We start from the raw sequence: 16565 nt of genomic DNA on the forward strand, positions 1-16565 counted from the left end.
ACATAAGACAGACAACAGATAAATACAAATGATCCATCTACAACCAAAGCAAGATGATGAAGACAACTGTCATCTTTCCAAGATTTATAGAGCAGTCATGTACCTTGGACGGGTGGAGCTTCTGGTTCTTCAGGGGTAGGAACTGACACTTTCTCTTCTGTGATGACTTCCTTGGGAACTTCAGGCACTTTAAAGATATTGATTTTGTTTACTATTAAGAATTTAGAAGGTGTATAAGATACTGCAAAGAGCAGGCAAAGAATACATGGGAAAGTACTTCATCTTATAAGACTCTGTGGGGAAACTGGCTTTGGAGGCAAGGCACCCTTTTTTATAAATGAGTCTTTGCAGCCTTCTTCATTTATTTCTCTTCCTCTGTGTACCCTTAAGTGTAGATGTTCTCCACTGGTCTACTTTGATGCTTTGAAAAATTGGCTCTACATTCTTTGAGCAATCACTCCTGCACTCTCAACTCTTATTTCCATGGTGATAACTTCTAGATCTACATCTCCAGCCCTGATCTCCTTCCTAAGTTCCAGATGCATGTCCCCAACTTCCATACTTGAAAAGTGAACAATATATTTACTATCTTCTTTCTAATATTAATTTAGCTTGGGGACCCAATGAACCATCCTCATGGCTTAGCTTCAACCCTTACAATCATCTTGGGCTCCTCTATTTCCCTAATTGCTTTGAGAATAGACACCAACTCAATCTCCACCTCTCTTATATCCAATCTCCTTTTCCATCTCTATCACCACTGATCTTGTCCAATTTTTGAAGACCTTAAGTAACTGCAGTGGCTCTTTCCTATTATCATCCTTTTCTAAGAGTTTGAACTGCTGCCAGTTATCTGAAGCCCAACTCCTTTTCATTTATACACCGCTGAAGCTTCCTATTGCCCACAGACTAAAGTACATGCCTTATACTGGCATTCAAAGAACTCCAAAATATGACTGTCATCTTTATATCCAGCCTTATCTCTCAGGATAGGCTGGATTTCTCCTACTTGTCTGTCTCATTTTCTCTCTTTGTCTTCATTATTTCCCCCTTTTTTTCTGTAAAATTTGTTTTTGCATATACTTATACTTCAGTAATTTTTGCTCTAAGAACTACTATTAAGATGTGCAGACAGCATTCAGAGAAATACATATTTTCTTCTTCATGGTAGGTACCTTTTTCTCGCCGGACTTCTGGTTTTTTGGTAACAGGCACAGGTTCCTTCTTTACCGGAACAAGTTTCTTGGGCAGCTCAGACACTTTGAAGATATTAGTTTTATTTTTAAAAGAATATTTAAAGACATTGAAAAAAATGTTAAGAATAAAGAAACTATAATTAACAGAGCAGCAATTAAAATTAATGAAAGCAAACTAAGGACATTTTTGTCCCTAACAATGAAGACAACTTATTGGATTCCAGTTTAAGATATCAGAGTACTTTAAACAAAATTATGATGTCAATGATTGTGTGAATACCTTTAACTTCTGGTGTTTCTGGCTTCTTAACAGTTGGGACTTTCTTCACTGGGACAACTTTCTTTGCCATCTCAGGTACTTTAAAGATATTAGTAGCGTTTAATAATATAAAATTGCAAGATGCAATATGTACACATAAACTTGACAAGTCTGTTCAGCACTGTAACATACAGATAACAGTTCAACACACGATACAGAACAATACAAAATAAGGAAAGAATGTCAAGTTTTAGACAGCACACAAAAATGAAGTAAATATTTATTTTACTGTAAGTACCTTTAGGTGGTGGAGGTTCTGCTTTTTTGATGACAGGAACTTTCTTCTCTGGAACAATCTTCTTGGGCTCTTCAGGCACTTGAAAGATAGGAATTTCTTTTAGAGTCAGATGATTACAATGAAAAGTTTAATGCTATGAATAAATAAAAAAGATCACACATTTCTTTGCTATGCACGTTGTTAAACTCTGTAGGACAAAAGTTTTATGTGTGCAATTGACTTCTGTTCTTGCCAATGAGGTCAAATGTTAAGGAAGGAGACAGAAGACAGATTTTACCTTAAATAAGATATATAATAGACATAAAAATCAAATGATGTATTTTCCCATTCAATGAATCCTGTCTTGTACCTGCCAGAGGTGGGGCTTCTGGTTCCTTCTCTTCTGCAACAGGAACTGGCTCTTCCTCTTCAGGAGCAATTTCTACAGGTTCTTCATATACTTTAAAGATATAGTTAATTTTAGTTGAATGTATGGAACAATATTCTAAAATGCATAAAATGCAACACACAATAAATAGTCATCTTGATTTCTTCCCTTGTTTCTATTAATATCGTTTCTTGTTTTTGTTAAGATGAAATCCATCTTGTTTGACTGATTTCTGTTTCTATTGATTTGAATGCTTGAAAAGCCCTTTTGGTGTTTAATGTCATTTATAGTCATTAGTTTTCCTGTCCTACTTTGTGTGCGTTAGAGAAGCTTTGTTGAAACACCTTATGATGGCCAGTGTAGATACCGCTGACTGATGACCCAAACTAGATTTGAGATTGGAGCTAATTAAGAATAGTGAAGTAAGACAAATAATTAAAGGACAGAAAATGGCCAAGAGATACTGAATTAGAAAAGAAGAGGAACAAAGCTTAAATTAAAAACAGTCATAAGTGGTAAGCTCATAAATGGCATTACCTATACCTTCTGGAGGAGGGGACTCTACTTTCTCGGGAACAGGGACGACTGGTTTCTCTTCTAAGACAGGTTTCTTTGGTACCTCTGGCACTTAAAAGATATGAGTTGGTTTTACTTCTGGGTAGTTGAGAAATACATGAAATTTATACCATATCTAGTTCACATCTAGTTCAAATAACCCAGGGAGAGATCCAAGAACAAAATTCACGATTAGGCCAGTGATCTGTTCTTGGATCCACATAGTGGGAAGACAATGTAGCCTATTAAGATTAACAAAACCATGTTAGTAAACTCTTCTAATACTTATAACAGATGTACCAGTTTTTTTTTTTAGTGATGCTATTTAAAAACATTTAAAACCCTAAACATCCAGTATAGTAGGTTTGTAGTTGTTAATATAAGATGTTTGACAAACAAAAGGGTTTCCTATAGTAAGTGACTTTTGAGACCAAGAGTGAGTGCTTTTCTACAGAATCTCATTAGTAACATGTACCTTTAGCTGGTGAGACTTCAGGCTTTTGGGGAACAGCTACTTTCTTTTCTGCAAGGACTTCTTTTGGAACTTCAGGCACTTAAAAGATATTAGTATTTTAACATTATGAAGAATCATTTGTAAATGCTCATCACATTTACACAGAGCAAAACACTTTTCAAGAGATAAAGGCTGTATCCACCTCCATGAAACAGTGGACAGTTACGAGTACCTTTAGCAGGTGGGACTTCTGGTTTTTTGGGAACCACTGGAGGCACTTTCTTTTCAGGAACAACTTCCTTGGGCACCTCGGGCACTTTAAAAGACATTAGTAGTTATTAGCTCATAGTTTCAATGACATATGGAAATCATTAAGCGGAGCAGCAGAACATAGCTTTTTAACGACAGACATTTTTCTGTAGGAAGCAGTGGCAGTGGGAAATACCTTTCACTGGTGGTGGTTCAGGTTTCTTGGCAATGACGGCAGGTGGTTTCTTTTCTGGGACAGGTTTCTTAGGTGGCACGGTCACTAAAGATATTAGAATTTATGTTTTAGAATCAGTGAAGAGGAGTGAGAAACAAGAGAAAAGCCCATAATGCCTAGAAGTTTTGTGACAAGAAGAGCTAAGATTGGCAAAGGCAACCCAGCAGCTGGCCAGTACCTTTTGGAGGAGGAACAGGCTCTGGCTCTTCCACGACTTCAGCTGGAGGCTCTTCTGGGACAGTTTCCTCAGGCTCCTCATGCACTTTAAAGACACAAGCTCATTTTAATGCTAGAATTGACTAAAGTATATGAAATATTTTGCAAAAAGATTTTTACAGCACTAAGAAGAGAGTTTTTCTTTTTAAAAATACTGGTTTGGAGAGTTTCATGATTACCTGCTGGGGGAGGACTTTCCGGTTTGGGAGGAATAGCTTCACGCACCTTCTTTTCTGGGACAGCTGCCTTTGGCACCTCAGGTACTTTAAAGAGATTAGTATTTTCATGATTAGCCAGAGTAAAGACAAACAGACAGTGTCAAACATAGCAACATGGAGGTGGCTACCTTTGGCTGGTGGGACTTCTGGCTTTTTAGGAGGCATCACATGTACTTTCTTCTCAGGGACAACTTCCTTGGGAGCCTCAGGCACTTAAGAGATATTAGTAAAATTACATTTAGGAGTTATGAGACCATGAGAGCAAAATGTTTTCAAGAGCAGAAGAGTTTTATCTTCTTAAATCCAAGGTGAGTGACAGCTACCTGTAACAGGTGGGACTTGTGGCTTTTTAGGAGGCATCACAGGCACCTTCTTTTCAGGGACAACTTCCTTGGGAGCTTCGGGCACTTAAGAGATATTAGTAAAATTACATTTAGTAGTTATGAGATCACTGGAACAAACATTTTCAAGAGCAGAAGAACTATGCCTTTCTAAGCCTAAGGTTCATGACAAATACCTGTAACAGGTGGGACTTCTGGCTTTTTAGGAGGCATCACAGGCACCTTCTTTTCAGGGACAACTTCCTTGGGAGCTTCGGGCACTTAAGAGATATTAGTAAAATTACATTTAGTAGTTATGAGATCACTGGAACAAACATTTTCAAGAGCAGAAGAACTATGCCTTTCTAAGCCTAAGGTTCATGACAAATACCTGTAACAGGTGGGACTTCTGGCTTTTTAGGAGGCATCACAGGTACTTTCTTCTCAGGGACAATTACTTTGGGAGCCTCAGGCACTTAAAAGATATTAATAAAATTACATTTGAAGTTATGTGACCACTAGATCAAAATGTTTTCGAGAGCAGAAGAGTTTTATCTTCTTAAATCTAAGGTGAGTGACAGCTACCTGTAACAGGTAGGACTTCTGGCTTTTTAGGAGGCATCACAGGCACCTTTTCAGGGACAACTTCCTTGGGAGCCTCGGGCACTTAAAAGATATTAGTAAAATTACATTTAGTAATTATGAGACCAATGGAACAAACATTTTCAAGAACAAAAGAGTTATGTCTTTTTAACCCTAAGGTTCATGACAAATACCTGTAACAGGTGAGACTTTTGGCTTTTTAGGAGGCATCACAGGTACTTTCTTTTCAGGGACAACTTCTTTTGGAGCCTCAGGTACTTAAAAGATATTAGTAAATTTACATCTAGTAGCTATGTGACCACTAGAACAAAATATTTTCAAGAGAAGAGTTTTATCTTCTTAAATCTAAGGTGAATGACAGGTACCTGTAATAGGTGGGGCTTCCAGCTGTTTAGGAGGTACCACTGGTGCTTTCTTTTCAGGGACAATTTCTTGAGGAACTTCAGGCACTTAAAAGATATTAGTAGTTTTATGCTTAGCTTAAAGAGATCAATGGACTAAAAGTATTTCCAAGAGCAGAGGTGGCATTTCTTCTATAGAATAAAGACTGGGGTGAAAAATACCTGAAACTGGTGGGACTTCCGGTTTTTTGGGTGGTGCCTTGGGAACTTTCTTTTCTGGGACAACTTCTTGAGGAACTTCAGGCACTTGAAAGATATTAGTAGTTTTACGGTTAGGTTAATGAAGAACAACGAACTAAAATCATTCTCAAAAACTCGAGACATTTCTTCTGCAGAGTGATGTCTGGGCCAACATGTACCTGTGACAGGTGGGGCTTCCGGTTTTTTGGGTGGTGCCTCGGGAACTTTCTTTTCTGGGACAACTTCTTGAGGAACTTCAGGCACTTGAAAGATATTAGTAGTTTTACGGTTAGGTTAATGAAGAGCAACGGACTAAAATCATTCTCAAAAAGTCAAGAGACATTTCTTCTGCAGAGTGATGTCTGGGCCAACATGTACCTGTGACAGGTGGGGCTTCCGGTTTTTTGGGCGGTGCCTCAGGAACTTTCTTTTCTGGGACAACTTCTTGAGGAACTTCAGGCACTTGAAAGATATTAGTAGTTTTACGGTTAGGTTAATGAAGAACAACGAACTAAAATCATTCTCAAAAACTCAAGAGACATTTCTTCTGCAGAGTGATGTCTGGGCTAACATGTACCTGTGACAGGTGGGGCTTCCGGTTTTTTGGGCAGTGCCTTGGGAACTTTCTTTTCTGGGACAACTTCTTGAGCAGCTTTAGGTATTTGAAAGATATCAGCATTTTTAGAATTTGGGAACAGTGTAGGCATATGTTACAATATTCATGAAGAGGACAAGACAATATATATTCTTAACACAGCAGTGGGAATAAATACCTTTAGCAGGTGGGACTTCTGGTTTTTTGGGTACAGCCACTTTCTTTTCAGGTACAACTTCTTTAGGAACTTCAGGAACTTTGAAGATATTAGTATCTATTAGTTGAAACTATAAAATGGGAATATCGACAACACATTTGCCCAAGCAAGTATCATTTATGAAACTGGCGGACACTTCTAAACACTTTTTCCCAGTCCCCAAAACAGGAGACCAACAACACGGAAGGATAAATACCTTTAGCAGGTAGAGCTTCTGGCTTTTTAGGAGGAGCCACAGGCACTTTCTTCTCAGGGATGGCTTCCTTTGGCGGCACCTCAGGCACTTAAAAAATATTGGTAATTTGTGTTTAGAAAAGGTGGAAATAATGAATGACTATATCATGCAATCATACACCAAGATATATTCGATTACTGACAACTCTTCTTTCTTTAGAATTATATCGCCTTTATGTACTGGGATTTATACATATCATTTTTTTCTAGCTAAAATAGCAGTTATTTTTCTCCCTGGTATGTACAGCATTGTCATTACCTGCTGGGGGAGGACTTTCCGGTTTGGGAGGAATAGCTTCAGGCACCTTCTTTTCTGGGACAGCTGCCTTTGGCACCTCCGGTACTTTAAAGAGAGTAGTATTTTCATGATTAGCCAGAGTAAAGACAAACAGACAGTGTCAAACATAGCAACATGGAGGTGGCTACCTTTGGCTGGTGGGACTTCTGGCTTTTTAGGAGCCATAACAGGCACCTTCTTTTCAGGGACAACTTCCTTGGGAGCCTCAGGCACTTAAGAGATATTAGTAAAATTACATTTAGGAGTTATGAGACCACTAGATCAAAATGTTTTTGAGAGCAGAAGAGTTTTATCTTCTTAAATCCAAGGTGAGTGACAGCTACCTGTAACAGGTGGGACTTGTGGCTTTTTAGGAGGCATCACAGGCACCTTCTTTTCAGGGACAACTTCCTTGGGAGCCTCAGGCACTTAAAAGATATTAGTAAAATTACATTTAGCAGTTATGAGATCACTGGAACAAATTATTTTCAAGAGCTGAAGAGCTATGCCTTTTTAGGCCTAAGGTTTGTGACAAATACCTGGAAGAGGTAGGACTTCTGGCTTTTTAGGAGGTGCCACTGGTGCTTTCTTTTCAGGGAAAACCTCTTTGGGAGCCTCAGGCACTTTGAAGATATTAGTACATTTACATTTGAGTCATGAGGATCAACACAGACAAGAATCACATTTACACAGCAAAAGCACTTTCAAGGCTAGCAAGGCAGTTCTTTCCATAGCCCTCTCTATTCCCTCCTGAGGGGTTGTTAGGATGTACCTTTGACAGATAAAACTTCAGGCTTTTGGGGAGCATGCACTTTCTTTTCCCAGACAACTTCTTCGGGCACCTCAGGCACTTTAAAGATATTAATATTTTTACGTTTAGGAGCTACAAGAATCAATACAAACAGGAAATACATTTATACAGGAAAAGACATTTTTCCAAACGTCTAAGCTTCCAGCAACATATACCTTCATCAGGAAGGGCTTCAGTCATTTCGTGACGAACCACATATGTTTTCTTTTCAGGGAAAATTTCTTGGGGAGCTTCAGGCACTTTAAGAAATCAGTATTTTAACATTTAGTGTTGCAAAGATCAGTAGGAACAGCAAAATATTTTCAAAGACTACAGGAGCTATTTCTTCTTGAACTTGACGGCATGGGGACTTGTACCTTTAACTGATGGAGGTTCTCTTTTTTTGGAAGGAACTCTTTTTGCAGGAACACCTTCTTGAGCAGCTTCAGGCACTTTAAAGACATTAGTATTTCACATTTAGGAGTTAAAATGATTAATGAAAACAATAACCACAATATGTTAGCAAATGTAGTTTTTTAGAAGTTTCTTCTCTGCCTATTCTCCCCTTGCCCCACCAATCAACTAAGTTGAATGGGATTAGCAGCATCCTTGAGAAGATGGGCTCACCCTTCTCCAGCAACTAGTGGATGTCCTATGACCCTGTAGACCCTCCTTATGCAGTATTTGTTGAATGAACACTTTTAATAGGAGGGTTTTCTGTTTTGATAGGAACAGTCACACATATTTTCTTTTGAGAGGGAACTTCTTGTGGAGCTTCTGGTGCTTTAAAGATATTAGTATATTTACATTTAGGAGTTAGGAAGAACATTAGAAACACATAGTTTTAAGAACCGAAGACAGACAATTTCTTCAGTATCTGTTCAGAGGTGACAGGTACCTTTCACAGGTGGAGGTTCTGCCTCTTTAGGAACATCCTCAGATACTTTCATTTCAGGAGCAACTTCTTGCACAGCTTCAGCTACTTTGAAGATATTAGTATTATATTATACTTAGAGGTCAAGGGATCAGTGGAGACATTAATGACATTAACTGAACCAAAGTGACTTTTATGTCTACAAGGGTGCTTCCTTCAAGAACTGGATGAGGTACAAAGTCTTGAAGAAAGAAATCAAATCTTGTCTTTGTTTATTATTCCCCAGCTCCCCAGCACCATGCACATAGTAGGCATTTGTTAAATAAATGAAGGAAGGAATGATAGAATGAATGATACCTTTAGTGGAAGGTGTTTCAATTTCAGGGGGAGCAGGTATGAGTATTTCCTTTACAGGGACAACTTCTTGAGGTGATTCAAGCACTTTAAAATATGAATTCATTGTACTTCAGAGTGATGAAGAGCAATGAAGAGTTTTAGTCAAAACCCCACCTACAGGAATGTCACAGACTGGGTGACCTCCCTGCTCCCCAAATCTGATTCTTTGGTAAAAGTATGAATACTTGATTATCGGGAGCTGTTTTCTTGGTCACCTCAGGCACTCTCAATATTAGTAATTTTATTTCTTTGAATGGTAGATACATAGGAACTGAGATAAAAATTTACCTTTAAGTGAAAAAAACTGATTTTTAAATAATTAACAATGTACCTTTTGCTATTAGCTCGAAGAGGATAAAACAGCTCCTTACCTGGATTGGCTTTATTTTGTACCCTCACCTTAGGCACTTTATTTTATTTTATTTTTGGCTGCATCAAGCGGCTTGCAGGATCTGAGTTCCCTGACCAGGGGATCGAACCCATGTTCCCTGCAGTGGAAGCATGGAGTCTTAACCACTGGACCCCGAGGGAAGTCCCTTAGGCACTTTAAAAAGGTGATTGTTTTTCAAGTAAAGGAGGAAGGAGAACAACTAAAATATTTCAGACAGAGAAAATATTGTCAAAATGTTCAGATATTCTTTAAATTACAGAATATCATGGGTATTGTGACGAATTTTTGGAGATGTTTTAAAACATTCTCATCTGTTGATTTATCTGAAAATATTCAACATGAGAAAACGTAGGACTCTTTAAAAATAAAAGACAATGAGAGGGGCAAATAAATATTCAGGGCAGAATTCCAACTTTAACTGGTTTTGGTTTTAACTGCCCTGGTTTTAGAAGGCTCTCGGGTAGAGATGATATTACAGATAGAACAGTTCCACAGTGAATTTAATATTTTATTTTCTTTAAGTCATGGTTTTCTAAAAATATTTTTATGATATTTAAGTCTTAGGGGAATTCAGTTATTTCAAAATTATGCGCTTGTTTTTGGTAGTAAGTTTATTTTAATAGAAGAGCAATTCAACAGGTAGTTGTATTATATCCTGGAATTTCAACCCCATGGAGTGTTTGAATTACTAACCTATAGTCTACAGCCAAGCACCTCTGTCATTTTACGGCACTGATTTCTGCTTTAGAGCACTGTGGGGTGTGCCTATTCAGTCTAGTTTCAGGGATATAAATGTTATAGGTGATCTCTCATATAGATTTTTTTTTCTAGCTAGTCTGAATTTTATTTTTTAAGGAAACAGCAATAGCTATTTCCATCTGGGTCACATCTGCACATTATATATATATATATTTTCCCTGGAGGGCTCATAGATAAAATTTATAGCCCAAGCATCTCCATGTGTATAAAGTTATGGACTTTTCCCCCTTATGACTCATGGGGACATGTATATACCCAGTCGAGCTGCTACTTTGGGGGACCCACTTCTCTGAAGTGATCTCCCTGGTAGCATCTGGAGCTTTAGAGGTATTACTATTTTTACATGTGGTGAGTACAACTACAGTCATGAGATAAGAAAGTCAACCTTCTTCTGGCTTGTACCTTTTGGTGGTGGTATTTTTCTTCTTTTGGTAACAGGAGGTTGTCTCTCTGGAACATCTTCCTTGGAGACTTCCAACTCTTTAAAGATATTAGTATTTTTTAATTGAGAAAGGCAAAGACATGAAGATATGACTTACAAAGAAAGTTAGGGATATTAGCAGATATTATAACCTTTAATTAGAAATTTTATTTTTGTTCTAATGTTTATTCATTATATGAGTGGGATTTGACTTTTTAGGAGCAAGTCATAGATAGTTCCTTGTCTTGGGTACATTAGGGACACTAAAGATATTAGTATTTTAGCATTAGAGGTCATGAAAATCTACACAAAGCCGTGAACATATTTTGCAGACTGATGAAGAAAGGTTTTCTTATTTAGATTTTCGCAACTAAGAATTATACCTTCAGTTGGAAGATGCTCTGGAATATTGGGAACAGCTTCAGGTAACTCCACCTCTGGAAATACTTCTCTGGTTGTATCAGGCTCTTTAAAGATATTAGTAGGTTTACACTTAGAAGTTATAAAAACAGTAGATTATATAACACGCAATTTTTGAGTCTTGAAGCCAAAGATATTCATCCAAGTTTGATGTTGTTGGAATGTACCTTTAGTTGCTGGTGTTCTTCTCTTTTTAGGAATAGTCACATATATCTTGTCCTCTGGAACAACTTTCTTGGGTGGTTCAGGCACTTAAAAGATATGAGTATAGTTATATTTATAAATGCTGAAGAAAAGTACTGAGCTTTTAAAATGATCCAAAAATAAATTTTCTTCACTGGGTCATTGGTATTATATACCTTTTGCTACTTTGGTTTTTGTCCTTTGAGGATGAGTCACAAGTACTTTTTCTTCTGGAGATGATTCTTCAGATACTTCATAAACTTTAAAGATGTTAGTATTTATACAATTAGAGGCATTTCAAGGTGGATGAAGAATAGTGTTAAGTAAAACATAATACATAATACACATCGATAACTCAAATGACTAGTACTACACAGATCCAAGTTAGTGACAATAACACACTGGCTAGGAAAAAGCCTCATTCCCAGTTTTATGATATAGGACTTTTCAGCATTTCTTTATGATCATGATGGTAAAACTGAGGAATTCATTGGTCAGGGACTAGTATATAATTCTTTTACTTTGTCTGCAGAAAGATACTGGTAAAATTTCCCTATTGTTTTTAATTTTTATGGATTTTTTTTCTTAAGGAACAGGGTTGATGTTGAGTTGCACATCAAGAATTCTCCAATATTTGACTTACTGGAAATTCATCCAAGTCTTTTCCTGTTCCAGGAAACTAGTTATCTATATTTTCAAACCAAATCTAGTCTATGGCTTCATATTCAATATGAATGTGAAAACTATTCAGAGATTGGAAGAAGAAAAGAAAAATAAGAATGATTAAATATTTGGAAAATAAGGCAACTGAAAAATAAAGATTTCTCCAGATTTCAGAAAGGAAGACTGGCTGATAATAATAAGCAAACTCAAGTATAGAAAGGGTATTCAAAGGTGGGAGTCATCATATATTTTTATCCAAACCTATTATTATAGGGTGACAAAAATTGTATTTAAATTTTACATTCAAATAAATGGAAGGATATCTTGACTGCTGGCATTTTCACTATTCAGATTATTAAACAGTATTCTATTCAGAATATTTTTTTACTCATATTATTTTACTCTTCAAATTAATTCATTATAATTTTGAATGAAGGCAAAACCAAAAATGGCTTGAGAATTCTTTTGAGGTTCTAATGGCCTTGTAAATCTATGGGTATTTGAATAGCACTGCCAAAATGTTTACAACGATTGTTGCAAAGAGTAAAAAATATAATGCTGAAGTATTTTGATTCTACATATCCAAGTAAAATATTATCATCAAGTTAAAGAAAGTTGCCTTATGGTCTGAGGAAATGAATTGCTGAAAAGCAGAAGACATTTGTACACAGAACAGGTTAACAAGACAATGACAAATTCAACAAGACAAATGACTTTTCTAAAATTGGGCAACGGTATACGTACAGGACTCTTTATTTTTTAAATTGGTGAGGAAATATAACTTGTCTGAAGCTAATAGTCATTCAAATTATCTAATTTTAGCCGAATATTTTTGGCATGTTAGGATTTTACAAGATATTAGTATATTTACTTTTAAAAGCTATGAAGACAAACACAGATGAACCAAAGAGAACCACCAGTTTTTCTACACTCACTGTACATTGTTGCATCTTCAGAAAGAACTATGGGTGATATTTCTTCTTGAATACTTTTCTTAGGCACCTCAGGAACTTCAAAGATATTAGTATATTAATTGTAATAAATACCAAATATAATATATTAAGAATATAAAGAAACAAAAGACAAATATTTACATCACTCACATTCACTTTAAACCATGAATAACTAAACATAGAGTTATTTCATGTTGTGATTAGTATCAGTGTATACCTTTAGCTGGTGGAACTTCAGGCTTTTTAGGAACAGCTTCACGAACTTTTTCTTCTGGAACAATTTTCTTGGGTACTTCAGGTGCTTTAAAGATATTTGTTTTATTTTAAAAAATTGCATCATTGGGTGTAAAATATCAAGACAAAAAGGGGCATCTAACAAGGAGAATGTCAAAAATCCCCAAATTATAAGTCATCTAAACACACAATCAATGCATCTCTCTAGACGGACTTGTTGATGAGTTGTTGATTTGTCATATTAGAAGGACTTTGCCCTTTGGATACAACATCATTTTCTATTGTCACTTGGAACATGTTTATTTGTTTCCAGAGCTACTTGAAAATAGCCTCCAAAATGAATTATTTTTGAAAAAGAAGTTGGGGGGTCAATATTTAAATATTGCTTAAGAAGAGGATCAATACAAATAAAACCAACTTTTAGGCTTAGGCCTGTGTTCCCAGAGGGTAGTCACAAAAGGGAGGATTATGTTATGGGACATAAATTGAAGTTTACATAATTCAGCCATTTTGTGGCGTTGAGGGGAGAACAATCTCTCTCTCTTTCTTCTCATAATAAATGAATAAAAGGGAGTTTTGTATTAGTGGCGAATCAGCAAAGGCAGATACCTTTAGCTGGTGGAACTTTGGGCTCTTCAGAAACATGTACTTTTTCTTCTACCACAATTTTCTTGGGTACTTCAGGTACTTTGGCGACAGTAGTAATAGTTTCTTTTACTTTTAAACATTCATAAAGGTTTTTTAACAAGTAGAGCATAATAGAAATGTAAAGACAGAAAAGAACATAGCCACAGTATAAAATACAGACATCACTTTACCAAATACATTACAGTTATTAAAATGAGTTGAATTTTGATAACAAATACAACAACAAAAATCCAAGGGAACTTCCCATGTAAGAATCATAAGAACTTGACAAGAAAAATGAATAAGACACCTTCAGCTGGTGCTCTTTCTGCTTGTTTTGGTGGAATAATTGATATTTTCTCTTCAGTGATAACATTCTTAAATGCTTCAGAGACTTAAAAATGTAAGTATATATTATTTATAAGCTACTGTTTTTCATTTTTATTGTGAAATTCAAGAGGTTTAAAAACTGAACAGGGCTCCCCTGGTGGCACAGTGATTAAGAATCTGCCTGCCAATGCAGGGGACACAGGTTTGAGCCCTGGTCCGGAAGATCCCACATGCCACGGAGCAACTAGCCCCATGTGCCACAGCTACTGAGCCTGCGCTCTAGAGCCTGCGAGCCAAAACTACTGGGTCCACGTGCCACAACTACTGAAGCCTGCGCGCACCTAGAGCCTGTGCTCCACAACAAGAGAAGCAACCGCAATAAGAAGCCCGCGCACAGCAACGAAGAGTAGCCCCCGCTCGCTGCAATTAGAGAAAGCCTGCGCAGCAGCGAAGACCCAACACAACCAAAAATAAAAAAAACAAAAAACAAAAACTGAACAAAGCAGGGACATTAAACACACAGTCACAATGTATTTATATTTATTAGGTCATTAAAATTAATAATTAACAGGAAAACAAGGATTTATCAATAAACAGGTGAGTGAATATATAATCAAAGAGTACCAAAGAAGGAAAACTGGGTTCACTGTTTGGTTAGTAGTGATACTGCTTTGGGTATTTTAAGTATAACAGTGACTTTCTTTTTTGATAGAACTTTCTTTAGCCCCTCACCCACTTTCAAGATATTAGCTTGTTTTAGACATTCCAGAAACACAAAACACAGAAGAAAAACATCAAGCAGAATTCAAACTTGTAAAGCAGCCAAGGTGCTACTATATGTAAAATTAGGTTAAGTAATTTTTCACCAATAAAATACCTTTAGCTGGTGGCTCTTTTCGAAGAACAACTTTAGTAGGTGGTTTTTTTGGAGGGATGATTTTCTTGGATATCTCAGGCCCTTTAAAGATATTGGTGTTTGGGTTTAGAATGAACTCCTGAAGTATCATGGCCCACGATGACTAAAATTAGTACAATGAGGGCTCATAAAATGCTTTCTCTATTCATATTTTAAAAGTTTATACCACACCTACTTCCAAAAAAACTTGATTTTGCGAAATTTCATCTGCATTGTAAATTTACTGTGTATACTAAGCACACATTCCTTCATATTACACACATATTATTAATTTGTTCAAGAGCTGGAGTAGTCTTGCAGAGAATGTATTTGTACGTTTATCCTCAGAATATACTAGAATGCAGGTGCTACTACCACACTTCATTTCCTTCCTTAATGTTATTTCTCCTGAAAATATCATAAAATGGTGGAAGATTTGGATAAGTAATTATCAGTTTGTGAACAGTTGACTGAAATGCTAACAAAGCAATGGTTCTTTTGCCTGGACATGTAAATTCCTCAGTGAACTGAGGAGTTTCTTTCTCACTCAACTGATGACACTGGCCAGATATTTTGGTACGTATAACAATCACGTAACACTCTTACTTGGATTTAAAAAGAAATCCACAAATTCATACCGTGAATTATGTTATCTCCTTAGGTAAGTAGATATCAAACATTATTATCTTGTTGGCTAAAATTATACTCTGTGGTTAATCTCTACTCCATATCAAACATTGTTATCAAGTAATTTAAACTCATGCTTAAAGTATTTCATGATTTTATCATGGAAAGTAAGTGGGTTTCTAATGTCCAAACTGAATATGAAATGTACTTTAAAAAAGAAGTTAGAGCAACATATAACAATTTGTAATATCTGCACAATTCCCTATACCTTTAGGTGGAGCTTTGGGTTTTTCATATACTTCCACTTCTTCAGCCTCTAAGACTTCTATTACCCTATGGACTTCTTCAACTTCGTGTACTTCTTCAGCTCTATACTCTTCTACTTTGAGGACTTCTTCAACCTCATGGAACTCTTCTTCTTCAAAGTATTCTTCAACCTCATGGAACTCTTCTTCACGAGCTTCTTCCACTTGTGCTTCCACTATTTCTAATTCTGCTCTTTCTTTTACTACTTCCTTTTTGTGGACAGCAACTGATATTTTTTCTTCAAGAACAGCTCTCCCTGAAAGAGTATCTATTTTAAGAGATCTATTTTTTTTAAACACAGCAGAAATGAAGACGTAAATTCAAAATATAAAAACAGCTGAGAAAGGCTTTCATGCAACAACACGTGAAAATCAAAGATCTTCCCAAAAGTACCTTTAGCTGGGGGAACAGCTTCTCTTTTAGGCACAGGGACTTTCTTTTCAGGGACTTTCTTTTCTGGGACTTTCTTTTGAACTTCAGGCACTTTAAAGACATAGTTTTAATATTTGAGACTGTCAAGAGCAAGATTCCATAGGCAAAAGACATCAAAAACGATCAAGACATGTAGACATAAAACATAAACATCTTAATGAAAAAGATTATAAGAAAGTTCAGGTTAAAAAGAGATGTACCTTTGGCAGGAGGGGCCTCTTTTTTCTGAACAGGAACAGGTACTTTTTCTTCAGGAACCTTCTTTGGCACTTTAAAGATATGAGGCATTTCAGTTAGCTGACAATACTCAATGATAAACATGAAATAAAAACATCAGAAACAACATCAACATTACAAATAATCGAAGTCTAAGAAGTCACTCTATTGTAA

The 16565-nt window shown here is 36.4% G+C and overlaps 1 protein-coding gene across 1 annotated transcript in view; it reads right to left on the minus strand.

The window, feature by feature from the left end:
* The window catches only part of TTN (titin), a 276735-nt gene that overhangs the window by 123755 nt on the left and 136415 nt on the right, over nucleotides 1–16565 (minus strand). The window contains exons 149-166 of the mRNA XM_024732830.1: nucleotides 16376–16444; nucleotides 16137–16226; nucleotides 15706–15999; nucleotides 14793–14873; nucleotides 13568–13645; nucleotides 7219–7302; nucleotides 7024–7107; nucleotides 6857–6940; nucleotides 5144–5227; nucleotides 4565–4648; nucleotides 4009–4092; nucleotides 3792–3875; nucleotides 3575–3658; nucleotides 3362–3445; nucleotides 3151–3228; nucleotides 2664–2747; nucleotides 2103–2192; nucleotides 1754–1831 (exon numbers count right to left, since the gene is read on the minus strand). Of these exons, the coding sequence (XP_024588598.1) occupies nucleotides 1754–1831; nucleotides 2103–2192; nucleotides 2664–2747; nucleotides 3151–3228; nucleotides 3362–3445; nucleotides 3575–3658; nucleotides 3792–3875; nucleotides 4009–4092; nucleotides 4565–4648; nucleotides 5144–5227; nucleotides 6857–6940; nucleotides 7024–7107; nucleotides 7219–7302; nucleotides 13568–13645; nucleotides 14793–14873; nucleotides 15706–15999; nucleotides 16137–16226; nucleotides 16376–16444 (1698 nt within the window). The remainder of the gene's footprint in view (nucleotides 1–1753; nucleotides 1832–2102; nucleotides 2193–2663; nucleotides 2748–3150; nucleotides 3229–3361; nucleotides 3446–3574; nucleotides 3659–3791; nucleotides 3876–4008; nucleotides 4093–4564; nucleotides 4649–5143; nucleotides 5228–6856; nucleotides 6941–7023; nucleotides 7108–7218; nucleotides 7303–13567; nucleotides 13646–14792; nucleotides 14874–15705; nucleotides 16000–16136; nucleotides 16227–16375; nucleotides 16445–16565) is intronic.

This window comes from Neophocaena asiaeorientalis, unplaced genomic scaffold (genome assembly GCF_003031525.2).
Source record: "Neophocaena asiaeorientalis asiaeorientalis breed wild unplaced genomic scaffold, Neophocaena_asiaeorientalis_V1.1 scaffold96, whole genome shotgun sequence".
In the NCBI taxonomy this organism is placed as follows: Eukaryota; Metazoa; Chordata; class Mammalia; order Artiodactyla; family Phocoenidae; genus Neophocaena; species Neophocaena asiaeorientalis.